The 23,739-nt window shown below is 38.8% G+C and overlaps 1 protein-coding gene across 1 annotated transcript; it reads right to left on the bottom strand.

Annotated features, from left to right (window-relative positions):
- Positions 1–5,673: 5,673 nt before the first annotated feature.
- Positions 5,674–18,697, bottom strand: pck1 (phosphoenolpyruvate carboxykinase 1 (soluble)). The gene is made up of 9 exons (XM_055160871.1): positions 18,422–18,697; positions 14,582–14,766; positions 14,056–14,259; positions 11,713–11,900; positions 10,365–10,527; positions 10,064–10,288; positions 9,577–9,708; positions 9,401–9,496; positions 5,674–7,785 (listed from the first exon to the last, which is right to left on the bottom strand). Exons 1-9 carry the CDS (start codon positions 18,643–18,645, stop codon positions 7,328–7,330), a joined length of 1,875 nt encoding a protein of 624 aa, XP_055016846.1. The 5' UTR covers positions 18,646–18,697; the 3' UTR covers positions 5,674–7,327.
- Positions 18,698–23,739: the final 5,042 nt, after the last annotated feature.

Here is a 23,739-nt window from a genome sequence, read left to right as displayed (position 1 = left end):
GGTTTGGTCCTGATCTCAGTCCTGATCCTGGCCCCGGTCTGGTCCCGTAAATAGTTGTTTTCTCTTTTTCTTATTTTTGGTTTTATTTTGAAAAACAAATGAACAAACGATACACGGATTAAGATTGATAATTATGTTTGATGATATTCTTAACATCTCATAACATCTCCACGGTGACAAACAAACAGTGACATCACCAGAAAAGTTTCACAGTGTACCTTTAGTGGTGACATGTGTTAAAAGAATGTTCTACTTTGGCCATATGAATATTGTATGAACGTTTCTTGGAAAAACCTTTGGACATGTTTACCTCCACAAATCATTGACCAAACATGTTTTTCACACCCGCAGTAATGACCTCATTTACTCTGTTGTTTTCAGTCTTTGGTACATTTCGGTCTAAACTATAAATGAACTTTGATCAGTTATTAATCTCGTTTTTCAGGATTTTATGACTGTTTTGAGGACTATAATGTTTATTGGGTATTAGTCCTAGTTTAGACTTGGTTTAGACCTGGTTTAGTCCTGGTTTAGACCTGGTTTAGACCTGGTTTAGTCCTAGTTTAGACTTGGTTTAGACCTGGTTTAGTCCTGGTTTAGACCTGGTTTAGATCTGGTTTAGTCCTGGTTTTAGACCTGGTTTAGTCCTGGTTTTAGACCTGGTTTAGTCCTGGTTTTAGACCTGGTTTAGACCTGGTTTAGACCTGGTTTAGACCTGGTTTAGTCCTGGTTTAGACCTGGTTTAGTCCTGGTTTTAGACCTGGTTTAGTCCTGGTTTAGACCTGGTTTAGACCTGGTTTAGTCCTGGTTTTAGACCTGGTTTAGTCCTGGTTTAGACCTGGTTTAGTCCTGTTTTAGACCTGGTTTAGTCCTGGTTTTAGACCTGGTTTAGTCCTGTTTTAGACCTGGTTTAGTCCTGGTTTAGACCTGGTTTAGTCCTGGTTTAGACCTGGTTTAGTCCTGGTTTAGTCCTGGTTTAGACCTGGTTTAGACCTGGTTTAGTCCTGGTTTTAGACCTGGTTTAGTCCTGGTTTTAGACCTGGTTTAGTCCTGGTTTAGACCTGGTTTAGTCCTGTTTTAGTCCTGGTTTAGACCTGGTTTAGTCCTGGTTTTAGACCTGGTTTAGTCCTGGTTTAGACCTGGTTTAGTCCTGGTTTAGTCCTGGTTTTAGACCTGGTTTAGTCCTGGTTTTAGACCTGGTTTAGTCCTGGTTTTAGACCTGGTTTAGTCCTGGTTTAGTCCTGGTTTAGACCTGGTTTAGTCCTGGTTTTAGACCTGGTTTAGTCCTGGTTTTAGACCTGGTTTAGTCCTGGTTTTAGACCTGGTTTAGTCCTGGTTTTAGACCTGGTTTAGTCCTGGTTTTAGACCTGGTTTAGTCCTGGTTTTAGTTTCCTTTGATTTATCCTGGTTTTAATGGTATGTAACCTTTGATTTATTTTAATGCATATTATTTCATTTATTAATATTAATTTGTGTGATTATTATTTTATATATTGTTTGGATAATTAATTAATATTATTTTGCATTTATTTTATTGACATTTCATTGTTGCATTGTGTTGGTTCGGTTATGTTGTTTAGTTGTTTCAGTGGAGCGTGTTTGGTGAGTGCACCGGGGTTGAGGTAGAGGTGAACGCACACTGCGCCTGGAAGAGCAGAGACGTGTTGCTTAATAAAAATGTATTGTACACTGTCGGTTTTTAGTGAGCAAGGAAAACTACAAGAAACTACAATTATCAAATCCAAGTGTAAGAGATACCCACAGCCTTAAGAGACTGGTAACAACAACATGTTAGGGTTACACTAGTTTAGTCCTGGTTTAGACCTGGTTTAGTCTGGTTTAGTCCTAGTTTTAGACCTGGTTTAGACCTGGTTTAGACCTGGTTTAGACCTGGTTTAGTCCTAGTTTAGACCTGGTTTAGACCTGGTTTAGACCTGGTTTAGTCCTAGTTTAGACCTGGTTTAGACCTGGTTTAGTCCTAGTTTAGACCTGGTTTAGACCTGGTTTAGTCCTGATTTAGACCTGGTTTAGTCCTGGTTTAGTCCTAGTTTAGACCTGGTTTAGTCCTAGGTTTAGACCTGGTTTAGACCTGGTCTTTAGTCCTGGTTTATTTAGACCTGGTTTAGACCTGGTTTAGTCCTGGTTTAGACCTGGTTTAGACCTGGTTTAGTCCTGATTTAGACCTGGTGGTTTTTTTAGTCCTGGTTTTAGTCCTGGTTTTAGTCCTGGTTTAGACCTGGTTTAGTCCTGGTTTAGTCCTGGTTTTAGTTTAGACCTGGTTTAGACCTGCTTTAGTCCTGATTTAGACCTGGTTTAGACCTGGTTTAGTCCTAGTTTAGACCTGGTTTAGACCTGGTTTAGTCCTGATTTAGACCTGGTTTAGTCCTGGTTTTAGTCCTGGTTTAGTCCTGGTTTTAGTCCTGGTTTAGTCCTGATTTAGACCTGGTTTAGTCCTGGTTTAGTCCTAGTTTAGACCTGGTTTAGACCTGCTTTTAGTCCTGATTTAGACCTGGTTTAGGCCTGGTTTAGTCCTGTGGTTTAGACCTGGTTTAGTCCTGAGTTTAGACCTGGTTTAGACCTGTTTAGTCCTAGTTTAGACCTGGTTTAGACCTGGTTTAGTCCTGGTTTTAGTCCTGGTTTAGTCCTTTTAGACCTGGTTTAGTCCTGGTTTAGTCCTGGTTAGACCTGGTTTAGACCTGGTTTAGTCCTGGTTTTAGACCTGGTTTAGTCCTGTTTAGTCCTAGTTTAGACCTGGTTTAGTCCTAGGTTTAGACCTGGTTTAGACCTGTTTTAGTCCTGATTTTAGACCTGGTTTAGACCTGGTTTAAGTCCTAGTTTAGACCTGGTTTTAGACCTGGTTTAGTCCTGTTTAGACCTGGTTTAGTCCTGGTTTTAGTCCTGGTTTAGTCCTGGTTTTAGCCTGTTTAGTCCTGGTTTAGACCTGGTTTAGTCCTGGTTTAGTCCTGATTTTTAGACCTGGTTTAGTCCTGTTTAGTTTTTAGACCTGGTTTAGACCTGGTTTAGACCTGGTTTAGTCCTGTTTTAGTCCTGGTTTAGTCCTGAGTTAGACCTGGTTTAGTCCTGTTTAGTCCTAGTTAGACCTGGTTTAGACCTGGTTTTAGTCCTGGTTTAACCTGGTTTAGACCTGGTTAGTCCTAGTTTAGACCTGGTTTAGACCTGGTTTAGTCCTGTTTAGACCTGTTTAGTCCTGGTTTTAGTCCTGGTTTAGTCCTGGTTTTAGACCTGTTTAGTCCTGTTTAGACCTGGTTTAGTCCTGGTCCTAGTTTAACCTGGTTTAGACCTGGTTTAGTCCTGATTTAGACCTGGTTTACCTGGTTTAGTCCTGTTTAGACCTGGTTTAGACCTGTTTAGTCCTGATTTAGACCTGTTTAGTAGACCTGGTTTAGACCTGTTTAGTTTTAGACCTGGTTTAGACCTGGTTTAGTCCTAGTTTAGACCTGGTTTAGACCTGGTTTAGTCCTGGTTTTAGTCCTGGTTTATGATAGACCTGGTTTAGACCTGGTTTAGTCCTGGTTTAGTCCTGGTTTTACTCCTGGTTTAGCCCAAAATGTGAAAACAGGAAAATACCGCCATGTAATCCATTTATTTCAACAAAGTAACTGTAATCCAATTCACTGAAACAGTAACTGTAACTGAATACAGTTACTCATAATTTGTACTCTGATTACATAACTCCGGTACATGTAATCTGTTACTCCCCAACACTGCATATAAGACCTTTAAAATGTGTTTGTGAGCTGCATTTCTTTTATTTTGCACTATTCAGAAGAACACAGTGACTCTTATGTGAAATTTTGGTGAATATAGTTCAAATTCCCCATAGTTTAGAAACTGGTTTGTCCTGCTGCTGTTGTACAAATTAGACAGGAGTCCAATTCTTTTCCCTAACAGTGATTTTGTGTCAAGTCCACCAGAGGGCAGTGCAGGACTGAAAAAGATGCAAGTGTAGTTGTAAAATGAGTTGCAGTAGAAATAATAACACAAAAGTTATTGTTTTTCATGATAAATTCAACCCACCTCTCAGCCATAAAATAAGGATTACTGTTGTTTATTTATTATTACTACTGTTATAATTAGAACATTTACAAATATTAATTCATTGTAATTCAGCTTTCTTCAAACCAATGCTGGGAGTTTTGCAATGAGTTGGACTTTAGGGCGCACTATGCATTTTTTGGGTTTGGAATTACTTACATTTTCATACATTTTTAATCATTTTGGAGTAATCCCATGCCTGAAATAATCTAAAACAGAAATACTGATTCCTTATTGGCACCAGACTGGACCTAACCCACTCCCCAGTGCAGAAGCCTGTGTTATTTATTCTTTCTTTCTGCCAGTGGAGAGAGGCAGAGTTCACACACAACTTGTGCTTGAGTGATCAATGACCAGTGTTGGGAGGGTTACTTTTAAAATGGATTCCCCTACAGATTACAGATTACATACCCCAAAATGTAGTTTGTAACGGAATCCATTAAGTTACTTAAGGTGAGTAACGTAATCTGAATACTTTGGATTACTTGATTTGTTGTAGAGAAGCAAAGATGCGGTAATCTTCACATAAGATGTTTTGTTTGCTAAAAGAAAATGAAAAGGCAGAGTCTCTAAAAATGTTATTGACAGAAGAGGAGGAGACACGGTCTGCCTGTTAAATCCTGTTTTAGACATGGTTTAGACCTGGTTTAGACCTGATTTAGACCTGGTTTAGACCTGGTTTAGACCTGGTTTAGACCTGGTTTAGATCTGGTTTAGTGTCCGGGAATGAGTGGAATTACCGAGAAAAAAAGAAAAAAAAAAAGGGGGGATATAGCCCAAAATGTGAAAACAGGAAAATCCCGCCATGTAATCCATTTATTTCAACAAAGTAACTGTAATCCAATTACCACTCACTGAAACAGTAACTGTAACTGAATACAGTTACTCATAATTTGTACTCTGATTACGTAACTCCGGTACGTGTAATCTGTTACTCCCCAACACTGTGTGCAATATATTACTCAAGCAGAAGTAAAAGTATCATATCTGAAAATTATTATGAGAAGTACCATTTTATAAAACAAAAACTAGAAAAGCACTCAGAGAGCGCAGACCTCCGCCAAGGACTACCCCCATTTTTTATATAAATTGCGATAAAATCAGTCTTCTGGATCAGATCCGGATCAGCCTTTGGAATATGAAAGAGGATCCCATTGTCCATCCCTGAGTCAAATTTCATGAGGTTTGGTCAATAATTAATCGAGATATTGAGAAACAACATATTTGGCCCCATTTACCACAATGTTAACTAAAATTTCAAAGTGATCCAGAATCCAGAATTTCTTCCGGATCACCCCCAAAATGAAATCAGTTCTTCCTTTTCACATTTCCAACAAATCCTGAAAATTTCATCAAAATCGGTCCATAACTTTTTGAGTTATGTTGCTAACAGACAAACAAACAAACAAACAAACAGACAAACGCCGGCAAAAACATAACCTCCTGAGGTAAAAAAGGCAAATCTCTCTTACTGAACTGTGAATCTCTTCCCTGTGTGACTGTGGCAGAGTGGTTATCCCGTCTCCTGCCTTTATTTTTTTTTGTATCTGAGCAAAATGCAAGGAAGCAGCATCCTACAAGAAACATCTGGTGAATAATTAAAACAGACAAATGACGTGAATAGATAAATATATTTATTGGTACGTTCTTGTTTCGAAGTAGAAAAATAAATTACCTCATATAATACAGAGAGAGCAGTGAACTCATTCTTAAAAGTGAATTAAAACTGTGCCCACATCAATAAGTTACTTAAATAGAGAAACAAAACAGTTCAGTTTTACCATCAGCAGCTACAATACTAAAACCTTTTCAAAATAAAAGTGAATAGAACAAAAATAAAAATACAATACTTTAACGTTATTCTAAACAAAAGTGTAACTAAAATCTAAAAAAATTAACAGTGTTCAATAATAGTAAATACTACACAGTTCATCATTGTAATTAACATCACTGAGTAAAACTTTGACTCAAACTATATTAAATTAAATCTATATATTTGGATAATTGACCATGTATAGTGTTAAAAATTGCATTGACGTACTACTACTACTACTACTACTACTACTACTACTACTACTACTACTACTACTACCATAACATGTAATTAAAATAAAAAAATAAACCAGCTCTATCATGGAATAGTTTTAACCCCCAAAAGTCTTAGTTTCATTCCCTCAGCCTCTTGAGATCAAAATATATATAAATAATGTCGAATTATAAGTGTTTCTTTGGCCAGTAATCAGGAAGTGTGCGTTACCATGCTAGTTGTTGTTATCATTGTCATCGTGCTCGTAATAATTAGGATGCTCAGAATGAATAAAGTTGGTGTTTAGACGAAAACGCTTGTGGGTAAAAATGACAACATGTTTTATGGGAAGAGCCTTTTGTTCAGGGGTGTCAAACATACGGCCCGGGGGCTGGATCCGACCCTCCAAGACTACTAAAATATTTACTATTTACTATTAAAATATTGGTAATTTTCTGCGTCGCTGAGCAGAGCAGCTTCTCCAGTGTCTCTGTACGTGGCCCCTCCCACCAGAGCAGCACAAATGAAGACTTGTCTCTTTCCAAACGCTCTTAAAGGACGATCGTTTTGACTGTTGACCGTGACACCCTCATCAGAAAAATGTCAAAAATGAGAAAAGTGGAGCCGAGTGCAGGATTTTCCAGGAAAAAATGACTTATTCCTATTTGCAAACAAGTTAAGGTTAAAACATTGTGTTGAAATTGCATTTTTCATCAATTCATCAATTCAGTTCAGCAATTAAAAAAGATTTCTGTAATAGATTTGTGTTTCTCTGCACACATATTTGAACTTATTGCTATTTTTGGGGTTTATATGACATGAGTTTTCTGATCCGGCCCCTTTGGGATCAAAGTAGGTTGGAAACGGCCCCTGGACCAAAATGAGTTTGACACCCCTGGTTTAGATGGTGACAGCATTTTTGGGTCTTAAAAATGCAAAAATCTGAAACCACCTTCCAGAGTGGGAAAGTCTACACTGCCCAAGACACAAAACTATGGTCAGATCTGCTCAGGTCACGTATGCGTTTACGTCCACTTTTGCGTCATCTGTTCAGACCATCATCATATAAACGTAGCCTAAAAATGAACTAGTTCGGGTATAAGCATCATTTTACCCATTCAAAAAGATAGAATATTTTGTTTTAAATTGTTAATTGCTACGGCTAAGGTCCTAATTTAATTTCTTACCATACAGAAATCCATTTAAAAGCTATAAATGAGATAAGTTTGTCCATTTATTTTTCATTTACATCTGTCTAACCCGCTGCTCCAGCTGATCTAACTGCCTCGCGATCTCGTCGGGCAAATCCACATTAACCTGCGTCGCGAAATACTCCCTCACTTTTATCACTTCCTGCTCCCAAAAGGCTTGATCCAGTCGGAACAGCTGCTGCAGATCTACGTCCTGGTTCATGTTGCTGAGGTCGAGGGAATGCTGGCAGGGCAGGTACCCCACGGTGGACGGCATCGCGCCCGCCTGCCCCGTGACCCTCCGGAAGATCCAGTCCAACACTCGGATGTTGTCTCCGAATCCGGGCCACAGGAAGCCGGTCTCTGGGGACTTCCTGAACCAGTTGACGTGGAAGATCTTGGGCAGTTTGGCGTTGGGGCGCTGGGACATGCTGAGCCAGTGGGACAGGTACTGGCCGAAGTTGTAGCCGAAGAAGGGACGCATGGCGAACGGGTCGTGCATGATCACTTTACCTGCAACAAAACGAAATGGAGTCAGGACTTTTTTCTTCTAGTTCAAAATAAAGACTTTTACTTTTCAAAATGTATTGTAATATAGTGTTTAAAAGAAGGACAGTTCGGACAGTTTTACTTTTGGACATAGGACCTCATTTCCTAGTGAGCCACAGTGTTGGAGACGTGTGGAGACACTTTATTAAATATTCCATCTAGTGCTGTCAGGCGATTAAAAAAATTGAGAGATTAATTAATTATGATCTGTAATTAATTAATCTAATTAATCTCTTTTTGATCTCACCTAAAAATTGCTGAGAAAATCCTTCAACTTGAGGTATTTTCATTTAAATTAATTATTACATTATTATTATTACATATGAACCAGGAACACTCTAGAGCCACATCAGCTCGTTTGAAATTATAATGTGTTTAATGCTGATTTGCGCAAGTCTCACAGAAACGAAACTTAAAAACCGCATGGCTAATTTGCATAAACTAAACGAGAAAAAAAAAAAAAAAAAAGCTCTTGTGTCACTGATGCGGTTCAGCTTCTGTGGGACTGAAGGACACGACTCAGTGGAATATGAGTGTTCTGACAGAGTGTTGAAGGTGAAGGTGAGTCTGTTCTGTGTTTGTGTCGTGATGTTTTCAGAGATCAGACGTGTGCAGGTTTATCGCAGATGCGGCGAGAACGAGAAAGAAAATCACTATTGTTTGCGGAAGCGATGTGTTATTGTCCCAACAACACAAAAACAGATTTTATAATAAGGCAACTCGCACAGAAACAGTAAAGTTAGAGATTAAAAATGAGATTAACGTGATAAAAAAATATAACGTGCAAAATATGACTGTAATTAATTAATCGCAATTAACGCGATAATTTGACACCCCTAATTCCATCCAGTCCTTGTATTTGCAGAGGTCACTGGTGCTAGACTAGTACATGTCAATGGTCATACTTTTCCTGCCACTAAAAACAGTCTTACCCACTCCACAAAACACCCGAAACAAATCTATTATTACACCAGACTGTCGATGTAAATGTCTGTGTTGACAGAATAATGTTTGAAATAAAACTAACCTTGCGTCGCATGAATCGTCGCATGTTGAGGGACTATTTTCTCAGCAGCAGCAGAATTTTACTTTGGCGGTAAAATAGGTGCTAAGCCGCTGCCAAACTTTCTATCAGGAAGTACAACTCGCTGCTGCTGCTCAGACATAAATCCTTCAAATGTAAGGTTGGTTTTACTTCTCAACATTATTCTATCAACAGACATTTGCACGGACAGTCTGGTGTAATAATAGATTTTCTTCGGGTGTTTTGTGGAGTGGGTAAGACTGTTTTTAGTGGCAGGGTAACTATGGCCATTGACATGCACTAGCCTAGCACCAGCGACCTCTGCAAATACAAGGACTGGATAGAATATTTTAAAAAAGTGTCTCCACACGTCTCCAACACTCTGGCTCACTAGGAAATGAGGTCCTATGTCCAAAATTCCAAACTGTCCCTTTAAGCAAGACATTTAATTTGGCGGTGGTGGTTGGGTAAGTAACTTTAAGTTGAGAAAAAATTGCAACAAAAATCTTGTAGTATATTTTGTTCCCAAAATACAATAAAACCCTGATGCCCTACCTTGGTGCTCAGCTGCAGCGGTGGCCTCAGACCTCATGGCTGCTCCTACAAACACTCCATGCTCCCAGCTAAAGGCTTCATACACCAGCGGCACACCTGGTCACCAAAACACACCAAAATGCACGTTAGCTTTAGTTCATTTTAGAGGAGAAGAGTAGAGTAGAGTAGAGCCACACCTTCTGGTCTCCTGCCCCCGAAGATGATGGCCTCTATGGGGACGCCCTCGGGAGACTCCCACTGCGGGTCGATGATGGGGCACTGTCCGGCCGGAGTGCAAAATCGAGAGTTTGGGTGGGCACATGGTTCACCTGCAGGACATACAGAGAGTGATCATTGGTTTAATTCCTCCAGAACTCTTGGTGACGAGAAAATTACAGATTGAATATATTTATTTAAACCTTGTATCATTCACTATGTACGTTCTCTTGTCACAGGCACAACAAGACAAGAAATAGTTCTAAATTATAAAATACCAATGCAAAAATTCCTTAAATACAGCATGGCATCTCCTTTTGCCGAATCTCCGAACCCAATCTGTCAAACATCGCACAAGTTTATGTATTTGTGCAGCTCAGGGGACAAACCACAAGAACTCCCAAAACAGACGCTTGATGTAAATCCTACGTAGGCCTACATAAAGTACAAGTTGAGCTAATGTCTCACCATCTTCTTTGGTCCAGGGCTTGTTCTTCCACGACGTGACGGTGACTCCCTCTGGCAGCTCCTGGTCCATGCCCTCCCAGTAAACTCCTCCGTCGCTGGTCTCGGCCACGTTGGTGAAGATGGTGTTCTGGACGATGGTGGACATGGCGTGGGGGTTGGTTTTGGCCGACGTGCCGGGAGCTACGCCGAAGAATCCGTTCTCGGGGTTGATGGCGCGAAGATTTCCTGTTGGATAAAAAAATGAGTGGATGCTACGTGGTCTAAATATTCTCATAATACAGTGACATGGTTTTCTTCTGACCTTGGTCATCAAACTTCATCCAGGCGATATCGTCCCCGACACACTCCACCTTCCAGCCGGGCAGAGTGGGCCTGAGCATGGCCAGGTTGGTCTTCCCACAGGCCGAGGGGAACGCAGCCGCCATGTACTTCTTCTCTCCTGCGGGGTTGGTTACTCCCAGAATCTGAAATCAACAAAAATATACACAGGTTTAACTACTGTATTTTTCAGAGTATAAGTTAACTTTTTTCATGGTTTGGGTGTTTCCTGCAACTTATACTATGATGCGATTTATATATTAAAATTTTCACACTGACAGCCGTGAGAGGCTCTAGTCTTGTGTGTCAGTATCTGCTGCTTCTGTTACTCCTGTACCACTGACACTTTGCTCTACTGCGCATGTCTCCTGCAGAAAGAGCATCTGTCCTGCTGCACGTAGTGAAATATGCAGCCGAAAACGTTAATCAAGCAGCAGAAAGAAAGTTTGGAGTGAGCGAGAAACTTGTGAGGGATGGAGAAGACAGCTTCACAGCCACCAGGAGGTTGTGCCTTGCAGATTTTCTGGAAGTCACTGGATGGACCAACAAAGCCTGGACTTCAGTGACACTGAAACCATCCTGTCGGGATTCAGAAAGACCGGAATAATTCTAACTGGAACTGATGCTGAGTCTGACGACAGCTACACAGAAGAGGAAGCGGCGCTCTTTTTACCTCCGTAGGTCGTGAAGTTGCTCAGAAGTGACACCGGAGGATGAAGAATTGAATGGATTTAGTGATTTGGAGTGAGATGGAGATGTTCTGTTCTGTTATATATGTTTTTTTCTTCTTTCATTACGCATTTTTTGGCTAATGCGACTGAAAAATACAGTACGATGTGTTCAGCATTGTTATGTGCATAAAGAAAGAGGTGGTCACCAAAATATAAGTAAACGTGACACATTACGTTTAGAATAAATATTTCTAAGAGTGCTCCTGTACTTATTTAAAAAATAATTTGTTATTATTATTGTTATCTATTATTTTTGGTTTTGTTTTGTGACTATGTTTTGTGAAAGGTTAAATTCTACGGTTAAGATAGTTTTGACAAAGTCTAGGTAAAGATCTGAGTCCCTGACAGGTTGCTCCAACAGCATTGAACGATGGGTCAAATGCAAAGAACAAATTTCCCAATGGGGACATTATAACCTTAACTGCCCACACATTTGACCCAACCCAAGGACCAAGTAAATCAGTACCAAGTAAATAGATGAAGGATTGACCTACTGAATGCCACCCAGACATGCAAATTCCACACGCAAGGACCCTATTCTTGGATACCAAAATCTATCTTTTTACTCTTATTCTCTCGATGTTTCTAGACGTTTCTTACCAGCATGTGTTCTGCGAGCCAGCCCTCCTCTTTGGCGATCCTGGAGGCGATGCGCAGGGCGAAGCATTTTTTGCCCAGGAGAGAGTTTCCTCCGTACCCGCTGCCAAAGGAGACGATCTGCCTCTTCTCCGGGATGTGGGCGATCAGGGTCAGCTCGGGGTTACACGGCCAGTTATTCACCAACGGCTCTACAAGAGAAAAACAGTGTTGACAGTAATTATTAAAGTGCATATGGACAGATATTTGTGTTTTTGTAATTATCACGATGTTTGGTGGGATAATATCTGTGGTATTTTTACATCAGACACATGGCAGTTTGAGCAAAAAAGTTGATAAAGCACAAAAATACAGGAAATAGCGCAGAATTTTAAAACTGAATGCCTCTACCTATGTCATCAACATGGAAATCTTCACCAAAAACTTTAATGGACAATTTACGCACAAAAAAGGCACATTTCTGGGAGTTTACTTCATTAAAATAAAGTTTCTAATTTTTTTTATCTACTGTGCAATTTAATATTTTGCTTGCTAAGAGTTATGTAATTACCCCTGCGTACGTTGCATCTGCAACGTGTCTAACCAGAAAGTAAAATTATTAATGTCACCAAAATTATGAAAATTATGAATCTAGATTTTTTGTTTTGAATAGTCTAACCCAGGGGTGTCAAACTCATTTTGGTCTGGGGGTCGTATCCAACCTACTTTGATCCCAAAGGGGCCGGATGAGAAAACTCATGTCATATAAACCCCAAAAAAAACAATAAGTTCAAATATTTGTGCAGAGAAACACAAATCTATTACAGAAATCTTTTTTAATTGATTAACTAATTTTTTTTTTTTTTACAAAATATTATAATATTATGAACAACCTGAAACTTTAAGAAAAATGCAATTTCAACTCAATGTTTTAACATTAACTTGTATGCAAATAGGAATAAGTCAATTTTTCTTGGAAAATCCTGCACTTGACGTCCACTTTTCTCACTTTTGACATTTTGCTGATGAGGTCAAAAATGATCGTCCTTTAAGAGCGTTTGGAAAGAGACAAGTCTTCATTTGTGCTGCTCTGTTGGGAGGGGCCACGCACAGAGGCGCTGGAGACACTGCTATGCACAGGCACAGAAAATTATCAATATTTTAATAGAAAATATAATTAAAATATTTTAGTAGAAAATCAGCCGAGGGCCAGATTAAAGGTCTTGGAGGGCCGGATCCGGCCCCCGGGCCTTATGTTTGACACCTGTGGTCTAACCTGTCATATGTACTTTAAGTTCTCAAATTACATTTAACTTTATTCATACATTCCTTAGTGTTTAAAGCTGAATTCAGTAAATTTTTGTTGTGTTGTTGACAAAGCAACAAAAATGTTAATTGCAAATACGAGTGTTCCTGCCGTCCTGTTTCTCAGAAGTATTGTTTCATAAGACATTTAACTAAACAACAATTTGCAAAGTGAACAAGACTGTATTTCCATATTTAAATAAGATGCTAATATGTGTGTTGGAACGCAACAGTAAAGTCAAGAGAGGGATTATATAAGTGTCGACAGGCTTTATTCACGCTTACGTCACAAACCAAGAAGACGTCTGGAAAGATGCGATTACAACTTTCGGTGTAGTTAGTTGTAATTTAAGTTAGTGGTTGTAATTGTTAATTTGCCGAACATAACGGAACTTTGCAATGACATGGACATGAAGAAAACTGGGACATTTTCTCATTTTTTTCTAGATTTTGTCAGACTTATGACTGTGAACAGAGCCAGCAGGAAGTTGTAATCGCATCTTTCCAAACGTCTTCCTGTTTTGTGACATAACGTGAATAGAGCCTCTAGGGGTATTTTATTTTATTTTAAATGTAGGAGGGCGCACTCTAGAGAAAAGAAAAGGAGTTGTGCTTTTAATGTAGTCTTCTTTTGAGCTTTAAGACATGTTAAAATGTTGTTACCCCATCAAAAACAAACCTGGAGTTATGTTTTGTTTCATTCACACATGTTTTAATAAGCTCAAAATGCTCTGCTCCAACTTGTGATGTTATGAAGCGGTAGTTTATTTTTTATTTTTTTATTGTTGTTTAGTAGAGATTGGCAATTCTAGGGTTGAAATTATCCAAATTATTCTTGTGAAGGTGAAGCACTTGACCACATGACATCACAAAGAGGAACACACTGTTTTGAGAGAATAACTCATTTTAAATACACTGAGTAATATTGGAATTTGTGTGTTAAATACATGTGAATGAAACAAAACACAATCCCAGGTCTGTTTATGATGTGGAAGCAACATTATAACATCGATCAGAAAACAGTGAAACAAGGGCCCTTTAAATAATTTTCTTGTTTCTTACTTTTGAGCGGCAGAGGACATCCAACCGAGTGCAGGCAGCGCACAAACTCTCCGTTGCCCAGCTGGGACAAGACGCTTTTGCCCATCCTGGTCATCACCCGCATGCTCAACACCACGTACGCCGAGTCTGTCAGCTCCACACCGATCTTAGCGAGAGGAGAGCCCAGTGGACCCATGCTGAAGGGGATCACATACATCGTACGACCTGCAGGGGGAGACAGAGAGGATTAAACTTACTGTGTGTAGTGCTGAGGAGTGTGACACAGTGTGGAAAGATTTGTAGTTCAAAAGGTCAAAAGTTGAGGGGAGAAAGTGGGCAACCTTGTCGAACTCCATGCAAACTAGGGGTTTTAAGATTAATTGGTTAATTGATAATTGTGATACAGGTCACAGTGTAATACTATCACAATTATCAAATAGAATCCACCAAAAGCCAATTTCTAACACCCCAGGAATTGACCCACTGGAGTGAGTTTTTCATATTCCTATATAGATTATATTCCTTCATGTTCCTATTTCATACCTACCTTTCATACATCCAGGAAACCTTTGTGTCACAGCCTTGTCGAACTCCTCGTGTGACATCCATCGGCCCAGCTGACTGTTCCCTCCCCCGACAGGAGAGGGCACTGTGTCTCTCTGCTCTCGGGTCACGATCACCGTCTTACTCTCCACCCGGGCGACGTCTCTGGGGTCTGTACGCGCCAACCAACTGCAACGGACAATGAAATTAAATATTTAGATCACCATGTTAACTTTTATTGTTTAGTCCATGGGTGTCAAACTCAAATTCACAGAGCCTATGGGCCAAACTAAATATTTATTGAAAAATTTCAACAACATCTGCATGTTTTCTAGCCAGGCTGGCGCCACCTAGTGCCTCCGCTCCATTTCATTTCTCTCAAGCAACTAGGTCAGGAATCGGAATACACTAGACAATTTGCAAAAACCCCAGAAGTGCAAGTTCGGACACCAGCCAATCAGCAAAGAGTCATACATTCTGTGTTGGCAACAATTCCCTAGATGTTTGGTGAATTTTATTAAGGAGAACGACGTTATTGTCCTTCTTCCTACGGGATTTGGGAAAAGCTTAATATACCAGTTAGACCCGTTAGTGGTGCATTAGATACATCATGACCAAATAGCAGCGATAGGTTAAATGAAAAAAAATTACCCGCCTACTGTCGAGCGAACTAATTCTAACACTGCAAGGTTCAACGGTTTCCACAAAGTGAAACCGGCTGATGAATCAGGCTACTTGTTTTTTCTTCTTTCAGGATATATAATGTTAAACCTTTTTCTTATTAAAACAAATGTTTAAGAATAGTTTTGCTTAAACATTGAATCCAGAACAAGCAAAATATAAAATAATAGCAAAATTTGAAATAAATGTTGTCTCTATAGTCTATCTGTAGCCGGTGGACCAGCTCTAATACATATTTGATATGATCTCACTGGCCAAATATAATTATATTGCGGATGAAATTTGGCCCCTGGGCCTGAGTTTGACATGCCTGATTTAGAATATGTTATATTTCCAAAAACAACTCATTGATGTGTTTGTTAAATGACCACACTGTGCCACTCCCCTTCAGAGCGCTGAAACAACACATTCAACATGCATTTACTGCACATTGCAGCGCAAGTTTATGAAGTTGTGGTGTTTTGTATCATGCTTTTGTGTATTTATGAACAATTGTGGGTGACATAGGCTTGGGGACTGGGCATGTAAATATTATTGTGTAAATATTATTGGCCTACAGAGTGTTATGATGTCGTCTGAAACCGAGCAATACAATTGATGGAATAACAATCGATCAAAGATGAACCTGTATGTATATAGAAAATCCTCAATATAAATTTCAATAGGTCAACAGCAATCAGTTCAGCACAGTGGATGGGACTTTTGCAACTTTCATAAGTAGACTCTATACGTTCACTAATGCTGCTTTTACTGGATTGTACTGGGTTCTGTTGGATTGTTTTCAGTATACAAAACACAAATACAAATTTCTTCATGAAAATGTCACTACTCTGTCTGGAATCTTCCACAGTGTGACATTAAACAGCTCCACTGTACATTTATTAAATTACAGGTGGTTTTACAGCTCAAAAATACCTAGGAAAACAGGAATTCTGACTGTGAGCGGGGTCGCCTCTCCACAGATTTGACCGGTCTAGTTTGATCTCCATCAAGATAAAAAGGTTTAACACTAACCATACTGTGAAACATTAGTGAAAAAGCAATAACATTTCCACGTTTCACGAACCCTCCAGCATAAAAGTTACACAATGCACCGTATGTAACCACAAAATTGTACCTGTGTGAATCATGTTTGACTCAAAAGAAAACATCTACACTCAAAACAGTTCGACGTCAGCAGCTGTTTTGTCCCATAACACTGTTGACATCACAGGGAACAGAGATGTCACCAAACTGGAGCTCAGGCAATTACACAAACATAATCTACAGCCTCTATAGACAAACTGAGAACACACTGTGGGTATTTTTTTTTTTTTAGAGAAAACACATGAGCGGTACGTACACATAAACACATTCTTTATAAAACGCAGTGTTCTAACCAAAACAATGGACTGTAATACCAAGCCCACTGCAATGTTACAACAAAAAATGCTGTCATCATTACGAGTTACTGGGCCCATATTACCCTATTTTCAGATTTTTTCTCATCAAAAACATACTTGGAATTGCGTTTCAAACAGAAAACTCGAATACAGGAAGTGCTCCACTGTGTTTTTAAACTCCACACACCTTCAGTAGAATCATTTGGATGATTTCAGACCTGGAATTGCCGATCTCTGCTGAACTGAAGGTAAAAAGTAAAAAATGAAAAACTACTACTTTAGGGTATCACAAGGTGGAACAGAGCACGTAGCCTGATTCATCAGCCGGTTTCACTTCACGGAAACCGTCTGACCTCGCGGCATTAGGATTCGTTCGCTCGACAGTAGGTGGGTAAGTTTTTTTATTTAATCAATCGCTGCTATTTGGTCGTGACGTATTTAATGCTCCAAATTCCCGTAGAAAGAAGAACAATAAAGTCTTTCCCGTTGATAAAATTCATCAAACATTCTCTTTGTTCCGGCTTTAAATCCTCGATCTCGGGAATTGTTGACAACACGGGAATATATGGCTCTTCGCTGGTTGGCTGGTGCCCGAACTTGCATTTCTGGGGTTTTTGCGAACCGTCTATTGTATTACGATTCCTGACCTAGTCGCTGGAGAGAAATGAAATGGAACGGAGGCACGAGGTGGAGCATTCAGACAGAATAATAATAAAGGATTACTCAAACTTGTGTGAATGAGACAAAACAGAACTGTGAGTATTAGAGATGTAACGATATCCAAATCTCACGGTACGATATTTTCACGATCTACACTACCGGTCAAAAAAGTTTAGAACACCCTAATTTTTTCCAGTTATTTATTGCAGTTCAAGTCGTGCAAGTCCAGTGACGAGCTGGAAATGGTACAAAGGTAAGAACTGAATAGCCAGAGGTTTAAAAAAAAAGATAAAAGAACAAAAATCAAGTCCAAGCTCTGCCAAAACTACCTCAGGAAAAAATAAACAAGATGGTAAAGCATGAAAACATGGAGCGTCCAGCACAGTTTCCAGACTTAAAACCCCATCGAGCTGTTTTGAGATGAACTGGACAGAAGAGTGAAAGTCAAACAACCTACAAGTGCCAACACATTTATAAGAACTTCTGCAACAGACTTGGGAAGAACTTTCTGAAGAATATTTGTTTTCTGTAGTAAAAAGAACGAGCCACGAGTGTGTTCAGCTGTTATATCTGCCAAAGGTCGACACTTTCATCAATCAAAAGTTTAGAAATAAGTTTTCGTCAACAGTAAACCATAAAAAACTGGAAAGGAAAAAGTGTGGTGTTTCTAAAACTTTTGACCAGTAGTGTACATCTCACGGTACGGTATTTATTGCGATATTTTGTGGAGGGTTACTTTTTCCTCTTAAAATGCCTTGACAAGACTTAATCCAAAGAAGTAAGACTTAAAAGTGCTTAAAACTTCTATTTCTTCATGTTGTTTGCACAAAAACAGAGCAAAGCACCATGGTCGATGTAGTTCCCTCTATTTTTTTTAGGTATTTCTGCACCATAACAATTAATTTAAGCAAAGAAACTTGTGATTCGATATATTGTGATGGTCCACGTTATTATAGAGACTTTTGACGAATACAAAATCACGATATTTTGAGTATGTTTGAGGAGGTTACAACATTATAACACAGCTTAAACCTCAGAAGAGCTTATAGGGTCTTTAATATAAAACAAGGATATGATTTTGACGAAGGAACAATGTAATAAAATATTTGAATATTTCTTACCAGTTGTGGTATTTGGGCAGCTTCTTGAGCAGGCCCTGTTCCTCCAGCTGCACCAGGAGAGCCTTGTTCTCCTCCTCGGACCCGTCGCAGATGTGCAGACACTCCGGCTGGCAGAGGGCGACGTTGGTCTCCACGAACTCCCTCACGGCCGGACTGAGCGCGCCCAGATCCCCCTGAACCACGCGCGTACCGTTCTGGTTCTGGGACTGAAGCTGAGGAGGCATCCTGAGGAGTCGAGGACGGAGGAGCTAGGAGGTAGGAGACGAGGAGTGGATACACCTGGAGAGATGGTGAAATTATACGTGTAAATGTAAATTGAGAGAAACTTGATTATTTACAGTCTTAAAAATGTGGAGGTAGGAGATGAGGAGTGGATACACCTGGAGAGATGTTGTAATGATGCTTGTTGGATTTATTTGGAAATCTAAGTTGAGAAAAACATGTCTAATCTGATTTTATTATCGTGTCTGTATCTTTATTTTATATGTACTATTTTAAATTGTATTCTCTGTACAGTGGGGCTGAACGATGTATCATTTTGGACCGAAAATTGCGATTTCAGACAACATGATTTTGGGAGAGTCACAGCTGTGTTGTTTTGCAGTGCTCCTAAAACTCAATTCACCGCCACAACACTAGGGGGCGTAAAGTTTAACATGAAAATCTCCAACACAATAGAAGCACAGACCAGACTCACCATCAGCAGAACACCCCTCTGTCACAGAAAGAAAACTCATATTCCACTGAGGCCCCGTTCACACTAGTACGTATTCGAGTGGTTTTCGTTGTAGATGCAGTGTTCGTCCACACTAATCGCGGACACAGAAACGACGTGTGTGGACGCAAATCGTTTCCGATACGGTGATATAGTGTTTCAGTGTAAACGTAGCCTGAGCAGTGTCCTTTAGTCCGACAGAAGCTGACCCGCATCAGCGCACAAGGAGCGAGCTGTTTTTTTCAGCGCTTATAATTTATGCAAATGAGCCGTGTGATTTAAGTTTCATTTTTGTAAAACGTAAACAAATGTGCGCAAACGGTCCAACGTCAAATCGTCGGCGCAGGACTCTGGTATGATGTAAGTTTCTGTGATGTTTACAAATGTTCATATGCACTAAAATTTGATTTGAAAAAAAATCATGGATGAAATCAAAATTGCAATATCTGCCAGAAAAATCACAATTCAATTTTTTCCTAAAATTGTTCAACCCTACTGTACAGCATCTTTGATTGTTTAGAAAAGCTCTATATAAATAAACTGTATTGTTATTATTATTATTACTAGTAGTATTAGTATTACTTACTATTATTAAAAGGTATTAAGTCGATATCTTTAAATAACAATCTTAAAAATGTGGAAAAAAAGAATTAGTTCATTTTAAATAGTTTGCAGTGGTCCAGAGTTATTTCTCACGATTCTAAACGCATCGTACTTATTCACAGTGATGAGTTTGTAAGAGCTTTTACGCCACTTTCAGACTTCAGAGTTTCGTCGTCATGGTAACGCTAACAACAATTAGCGTACTAACACCACACCAGCCTTACTTCCTGGTTCGCGGACGATAGAAACGCTTCATAATTAGGCGTAAACAGTACACAGCAATCTAATTTTGATTGTAAAAGCTTATTTTTATAATATACCTGCACTGGGACAAAACTACATGAAAAATACAGTTCTTAACCTTCCAATAAATAGTTGATTAGAAGCAAGTCATGTTTTAATTTAGTTAAATACTGTATGCAAATTTTACTAGTTACATTTCTATTTCAGACAAACTAAACAGGCTTGTGACAGCTCCAGAAATTTAAGTCATGTGAACTCAGTCACTTAAACTCTTCACACGCAGACGAGTTAAAAAAAAAAAAGAAGCAAAGTCAAGTTCAGTGAAACAGGTCAAAGGTGAAACACAAAGAATGAAGAAATGCAAAACGCGTGTTACAAAAGACAAACAAACAAAATGATGTTTTCAAAGTCAAGTGGGCAAATATTACTTAGTGAACATGCAAATCACTAAGTCTGAAGCAGAAACATGAGGAAATAAGGTAAACAACTGATAAAAATGCAGAAAAATAAATTCCTAAAGTACAAGTACTATTAGACAAATTGCATCACTTTAATTAGTACTACTTAGACTACTACTGTGATCTCTTATTTTACTTCAGTAATTATAGTTGTGGTACTAATGACTGTCCTACTGCTCTTACTGTCTTGGCACAAAATAAAAATAAAAGTATTAGATTAATCAGATCAAAACAAAAGTAAATTAAACCAGGACTAAACTGGAATGAAACCAACCAGGATTAAACCAGGACTAAGCCAGGACTAAATCAGAACTAAACCATAAGTAAACCAGGACTAAACCAGGACTAAACCAGAACTAAACCAGGACTAAACCAGAACTCAACCAGGACTAAACTAGAAATAAATCAGGACTAAACCTGGACTAAAAAGGAACCAAACTAAACTAGAACTAAACCAGGACTAACCTAGAACTAAACCAGGACTAAACCAGAATTAAACCAGAACCAAACTAGAACTAAACCAGGACTAAACTATAACTAAACTAGAACTAAACAGGACTAAACCAGAACTAAACCAGGACTAAACTAGAAATAAATCAGGACTAAACTTGGACTAAAAGGGAACTAAACTAGAACTAAACCAGAACTAACCCAGGACTAACCTAGAACTAAACAAGAATCAAACTAGAACTAAACCAGAACTAAATCAGGACTGAATGAGGACTAAACCAGAACTAAACTAGAACTAAACAGGACTAAACCAGAATTAAACCAGAACCAAACTAGGACTAAACCAGGACTAAACTAGAATTAACCAGGACTAAACCTGGTTTAGTTAACCTGGAACTAAACTATAACTAAACCAGAACCAAACTAGAACTAAACCAGAACTAGAACTAAACTAAACCAGGACTAACCTAGAACTAAATCAGGACTAAACCGGTACTAAACCAATACTAAACCAGGTCTAAATCAGGACTAAACCAGAACAAAAGTAAACTAAACCAGAATTAAACAAGAACTAAACCAGGACTAACCCAGAACTAAACCAGGACTAAACTAGAACTAAACCATAACTAAACCAGGACTAAACCAGAACTAAACCAAAACCAAACTAGAACTCAACCAAGGCTAAACCAGAACTAAACAGGACTAAACCAGGACTAACCCAGAACTAAACCTAAAGTAAACCAGGACTAAACCAGAAGTAAACCAGTATTAAAACAGGACTAAACCAGAACTCAACCAGGATTAAACTAGAAATAAATCAGGACAAAACTGGGACTAAACTAGACCTAAACCAGGACTAGATCAGGACTTCGCTTCTATACTGGGTGATGCAACATTCTACATCTCCAACATCACTGCCCCACCCCCTCCGTCCCTCCGTCCCTCCGTCCCTCCCCGTGTGCCCCTGTTGTCCCGTCTCTTTTCCCCTCAGTGTTCCACCAGACACATACATACATACTGTACTTTTACACAGTACTTCCTTCCTAGTAGGAGTATTACGTATTAGGAATGAAGAAAAATGCAGCTGGGTAACTCAGTCTAAACCAGTCACATTTTTTATCCACACGTTTGCATTTACATATTCACAAGAGAAGAATTTTACAACGCCGCATATTACAATTTTGAATCAAAGTTTTTTATTTTTATTTTTTTTTCTGGTTATTAATGTTTAGTGTGAGTTTGAAGCAGCAGACCAGAGCAATAGGGGCAGTAAAAACATACAGTACACACCTGCTTATGTAAGGTGGATACATGTACACTGTGTTAAAATGAAGTATTATGAAGTAACATTATGCAGTACAAATACTAAGCAGTCTACATTTTTGTATATATTTCAAAAGCGTCCTTCGTGCAAAATAAATACAACATATTTAAAATATCGCAATAATCTGAGCAATTTAGTGCTGAGCTAGACTTGGTTTGGACCTGGTTTAGTCCCAGTCTAGTCCTGGTTTAGTTCTAGGTTCCAGTCCCAGTCTCAGTTCGGTGCCAATTTGCATGTATTTGAAATTTCGAACACACCCTCCTTCTCTTTTAGATACTTACTGTACTTCCTGTAACCGTCCCTAATGATACACGCTGTACTTTAATGAACTGCAGTACTTTTTTCAAACCTGTTGTAATTACGTAGTACTTGTTGTGGGGATTTTCGTTTTAGAGTTAAAGGGACACGATGTAACTTTTCTGGTGGAGGGTTTTGTTTTGGCGCCTGCTTGTCGTCGTGGCTAAAATGTTTCGCAGTGTGGCATTTAATGATTATTTATCGCCATGGACACAACGAAGCGACGCCACCAAGCCACAGAGAAAAATAAAGAATAAAAAAATTAAGTGAGAACCGTAATATTTTGAAATGTTAATTGAAAGTTTACATATAATACATAAATAAATTAATAATAATAATAATAATAATAATAATAATAATAATAATAATAATAATAATATTTTTTCCCAATACTAAATTCTTATTGATTTTTTTTTTTTTTTTTTTTTATTTAAAGGTCCTGTATTACACAAAATTGACTCTTATGAACTTTATGCCATGTTATAATGCTGTTTCCTCATCACAAACAGACCTGGAGTTGTGTTTTGTTTCATTCACACATGTTTGAGTAACTCTTTATTATTCGTCTGTCTGAATCTCCAAAGCTTAAAATGCTCTGTTCCTCCTCGTGATGTCATGAAGTGGTAGTTTTCAAGTTCAACAACTACCTTTTACCTTTAATTTGAAAGAGATTGGCTAGTCTCAGGCTGAAATTACCTAAAATTATTCTATGTTGAAGATGTATGGAGTTTAAAAACACAGNTATCATGCTTTTGTGTATTTATGAACAATTGTGGGTGACATAGGCTTGGGGACTGGGCATGTAAATATTATTGTGTAAAATATTATTGGCCTACAGAGTGTTATGATGTCGTCTGAAACCCAGCAATACAATTGATGGAATAACAATCGATCAAAGATGAACCTGTATGTATATAGAAAATCCTCAATATAAATTTCAATAGGTCAACAGCAATCAGTTCAGCACAGTGGATGGGACTTTTGCAACTTTCACAAGTAGGCTCTATACGTTCACTAATGCTGGTTTTACTGGATTGTACTGGGTTCTGTTGGATTGTTTTCAGTATACAAAACACAAATACAAATTTCTTCATGAAAATGTCACTACTCTGTCTGGAATCTTCCACAGTGTGACATTAAACAGCTCCACTGTACATTTATTAAATTACAGGTGGTTTTACAGCTCAAAAATACCTAGGAAAACAGGAATTCTGACTGTGAGCGGGGT

The sequence above is a fragment of the Boleophthalmus pectinirostris genome, unplaced genomic scaffold (assembly GCF_026225935.1).
Source record: "Boleophthalmus pectinirostris isolate CB_2022bp ecotype Guang Dong unplaced genomic scaffold, ASM2622593v1 HiC_scaffold_3, whole genome shotgun sequence".
In the NCBI taxonomy this organism is placed as follows: domain Eukaryota; kingdom Metazoa; phylum Chordata; class Actinopteri; order Gobiiformes; family Gobiidae; genus Boleophthalmus; species Boleophthalmus pectinirostris.
The sequence above is the reverse complement of the archived record's forward strand: the minus strand, read 5'-3'. Positions and strand labels throughout refer to the sequence as shown.

Coding starts and splice junctions, on each gene's coding strand:
- pck1 (XM_055160871.1), bottom strand. CDS start 18,645: ATGCCTCCTCAGCTTCAGTCCCAGAACCAGAACGGTACGCGCGTGGTT. Junction 9,709..10,063: donor GCCCTGGACCAAAGAAGATG/GTGAGACATTAG, acceptor TATGTCCTGCAG/GTGAACCATGTGCCCACCCA. Junction 9,497..9,576: donor CGGGGGCAGGAGACCAGAAG/GTGTGGCTCTAC, acceptor TTTGGTGACCAG/GTGTGCCGCTGGTGTATGAA.